The sequence below is a fragment of the Merops nubicus genome, unplaced genomic scaffold (assembly GCF_000691845.1).
Source record: "Merops nubicus isolate BGI_N331 unplaced genomic scaffold, ASM69184v1 scaffold17781, whole genome shotgun sequence".
Classification (NCBI taxonomy): domain Eukaryota; kingdom Metazoa; phylum Chordata; class Aves; order Coraciiformes; family Meropidae; genus Merops; species Merops nubicus.
The window spans coordinates 17,014-20,853 of NW_008589212.1; the positions used below are offsets into that span (position 1 = coordinate 17,014).

A 3,840-nucleotide genomic window follows, 5' to 3' on the forward strand; every position below is an offset into this window, starting at 1 on the left:
AAACTGGAAACTAAAGACAGTCAGAATTATGACAAATGTCATCATTCTTAGTACTGCCATTATAATATAAATGACCCAATGTAAATATCCAAATGCAAATATACACTGATAGTCTCTTCATATAAAATGGATTCAGCACATTTCTGTAATTTGTTTTTTCACAGGAGATCTCTACAGTACCAACAGCATTTAGTATTGGCATGATTTCACTTACAATGTTATGATTTGCCAACCAATGGGCTGTTTTGACTAGAACTGGTCAAATCCAAGCAGTTTTAACCTATTAAAAGTTTTTATATTACTGCCTGTCTTTTAAGGAGTACAATGATAAAGCTACGAGGATAACATACTAAGAAATACTGTTTCATCCAAATGCACCAAATTACTGTAAAATTTCTTCAGACTCAAAAGAAGCAATCTTCTCTGAAAAGTGGTATCATGCTTTCAAGAGAAAATTAAACTATATATTGAAATACAATTAATATTTTTCTTGGGCTCTTGATAAATGAAAAACTATAGAATATATAATTTCCATTAGTAAATAATAGTAACAGTAATTAAAAGGATTGATCCAGTTCTTACTAAATTAATAGCAATTTTGAACTTTACTTAATTGATTGCAAATAAAAAGGATTAGGAATTTTTTTTTTTCCTTTTTTTGAGGATTCTTTCCCTAAGTTTATCACATTTGGTGCCTACTTTCTGTGAGACAAAACATTCACGTTTCCAAATGATTGGTTTGATGAGCTATCTCCACTAATCTGCATAGGACTAAGTATTTGAGAACTACCCTAATTTTTATGCCATGAGGCTCTAAACACATTAGTACAACCTAGTATTTTAGTCTCAGTTGGGGACATACCTGTTCTGCAAAAACAGTTCTCCAACATCCTTGCTATTTTTAAGCTTGAAGTTTTGAACCATGAAAGCAGTTATTGCTAACCAAGGCAATTTTAAGCAGAGGATTAGTTTTCTTGCATTGCTAAGCTCACATATAAATGGGCAAATAATAAGGCAGGGTATAAAACTGCATAATGAATGAATTAAAAATTAAATTAAAAGGAACAGTAATAAAATATCTGTCAGAAAAAAAGTCAGAAATAGCAATAGCAGGAATTGTATTTGCTCTTTGTAAAGTTACTTCTCTCTCAGAGGATCCTAAACCATCTTACCTTGGGTGAGATTGTACCCTGCGCCACATAGAAGAACAAATGGCAGAGAAACGTGTGAAGTGCTGTTTGTAGAATTTCCAACCATTTGCTCTCTCAGGAGCATGGAGGCTTCCTGACTTCAAAGGAGAACAGGAAAGCTGCCAAAATTTGAGTTCATGATATACTATAAACAAAGACACTGAGAACTGCTGAGTTCATCTACTCAGAAAAGGTAAAGGTAGAATTAATGCTGTTGGAGAGGAAAAGCTGTTGTCCAAGGTGCACTATACACATTTCATAACTGATTCACAGAACATTAAAACCCATAGATCTCATAAACTTTTCCAGTTATCACAACAAAGCAGAGTTCATACCTGTGGCAAGATAGATGATATGAAAAAGCATGTCCTTGCCCTGCACAACATCCACAACCACATGGGAAAATCGGCTGTTGTCTTCCATGAAGTAAGGAATTGGAATAACTGGCTGAACAACCTCATGCATTAAGAAGAATTTTTGAGCATCTTGAAGATTTCTCTCAGTCAGATTTACATACAAGCCCTGATCCATGGTGCCACACTGTAAACATAGAAAGGTAACATTACTGTATGAATCAATGATAACAACAGATTGACTCTTCAATTTACAGCACAAGAAATTAAAACTCAAGTATTTATCTTGTAGTGACACTGGAATTGCACTTTCAGGTCTCATTTTGCTGCTGACCAGACTGTCCACAGTGGCTGAAGAAGCTCTACTTTCCTAAGCCAGTACGGTGGAGGCTCCCTAACTAAAACAGTATGGAAGGGCACCAAAGTGACCATCACAAGTAAGCTATACTAATGTTTTGCTAGATCCTATGTTCATAGGGCAGAAAGGAGAAAATTACCATCCAACAAAACACAGAATTTTCTGACTAGTTTTCTTTATAATTTATACAGACACAGTGCTAAAGGTGTAACAAATTCTCAAAGGAAATCTCATGTCCTACCATAGCCAGGGTCTAACAGAAATCCCATGTGAAAGCACCATGCACAGTTCTACCAGCTTCTTCAGACCTTGTGTTTACTAGTCAAGAATAGACAATGCAGAGCTTTAACTATAAAGCATTACCCATGGCAAAGACATTTCTACCTTGGAACTGACTGTATTTTATATCTGAAAACTGTACTCTTCCCTTACTGCAAAGCATTCACTAATTGCACAAATTTCAATCACAAATAAAGTAAAATAAGTGGTAGTTAAGCTTAACATCTTTGTATTTAAGTCTTCAACCAATTGAGGACACAAAAGAGAAATCATGCTCGGCACCTGTGAGTATGTAAATATCCACATTTACTTGTGCATAATTGCATCAGAGAAGTAAAGAAGTACTTCACAACATTTATCAAATATGTCAGTGATGTGAAAGATGTACCTAAGTCATATGTTTTTGTTCTACTCTACTACATCATAAACTATGCCATGAATTAGAGCACAAACAAAATACTAACATGCAAAACTTTAATAGTTATTTTTTAACTATTGCCACGTTTTCAATGTGAAATTAAGGGATCATTCCAAATCCACAAATGTTAAGAAAAAATAAAAAAAATAATGTCATAATGAGAGATTAAATAATGATAATTCATCATAATGATGAAGGAAGACAGTAAAGCAACTGGCAGGAAACAATTACTTGCTCTGGGAGCACCCTACATGTCAGGCCAGTGAATAACTATAATTCACGACAAAGAAAAATTTCTCTGAATCTATGAAGTAAGAAAGATTCCAGCTGGAACACTCACAGAACACTAAAATACATATGGTCTTTGTTTTTACGATGGAAATTGTCCTGTATAAAGAGAGAAGCAACAATCTTTGGAGAAAAACAGTGTTCAACACTGAGACTCCAATAGTGTTCTCATGCACTGAGACTCCAATAGTATTCTCTTTCGGAAAATATTTCATTAATATAATCAGTAATGGAACTACAACGCCTACACAGCAGTAGTCTTCCTCCAAACCACACACTTCTTCTGACTGTTACTGATGAGTAGGTGAATACTCTGAGGATAAACCTACTTCTGAGACTACAGAAACAGAACTTCTGCTGGTTTAGCATATGGACTTTACAAAAGAGAAGTCCTTTCTGGGAAGAAAACCAGCGACTCAGGCAATTAATATATCCCATCTACGTGAAGTATGTAAAGCACCATCAAGTCACAAAAATATGGTTACACCCAGCTCTAAGCATTAGAGTAGCTTCTGGCATATGTCACAGCTGCAGTTATGGAGCCAGAAGACTGATAGAAAATTCAACAGAATAAAAGGCAACACCTGCAAAAGAACAGAAGTTCGACATCACTAATAGTACCTAGAGATCAGTTAATGTCAGCTGGCTTCAACATCATGTTGTAAAAGGCCAAGCTCTTGCTCAATGAGGTACAATACAATTGTTGCCACTGTTCTTGTACACTGAATGAAGTACCAGCCATATCAAAATCAGCCAGACCACCCAAGCAGGAAATTTCTTCAACACCTCAGTCTTGACTGGGATTTAGAGGTGAGCACAGACAGTACAGTAGAGCCTTAAATTGTTTTTACACAACTATCACACTGCCATCTTCGTATGTACAGCACTTTGTACTGTACTGTTTGGGGTGCTCTCACAATAATTATCAACTTATTAATTCAAGATTTGTAGGGA

At 35.5% G+C, this 3,840-nt stretch overlaps 1 protein-coding gene across 1 annotated transcript in view; it reads right to left on the reverse strand.

Annotated features, from left to right (window-relative positions):
• Positions 1-1,525: 1,525 nt before the first annotated feature.
• LOC103781806 (semaphorin-5A-like) overlaps positions 1,526-3,840 on the reverse strand; it is a gene marked incomplete at its 3' end in the record, with an annotated part of 41,069 nt that continues 38,754 nt past the window's right edge. The window contains exon 7 of the mRNA XM_008949530.1: positions 1,526-1,730. Within this exon, the coding sequence (XP_008947778.1) occupies positions 1,526-1,730 (205 nt within the window). The remainder of the gene's footprint in view (positions 1,731-3,840) is intronic.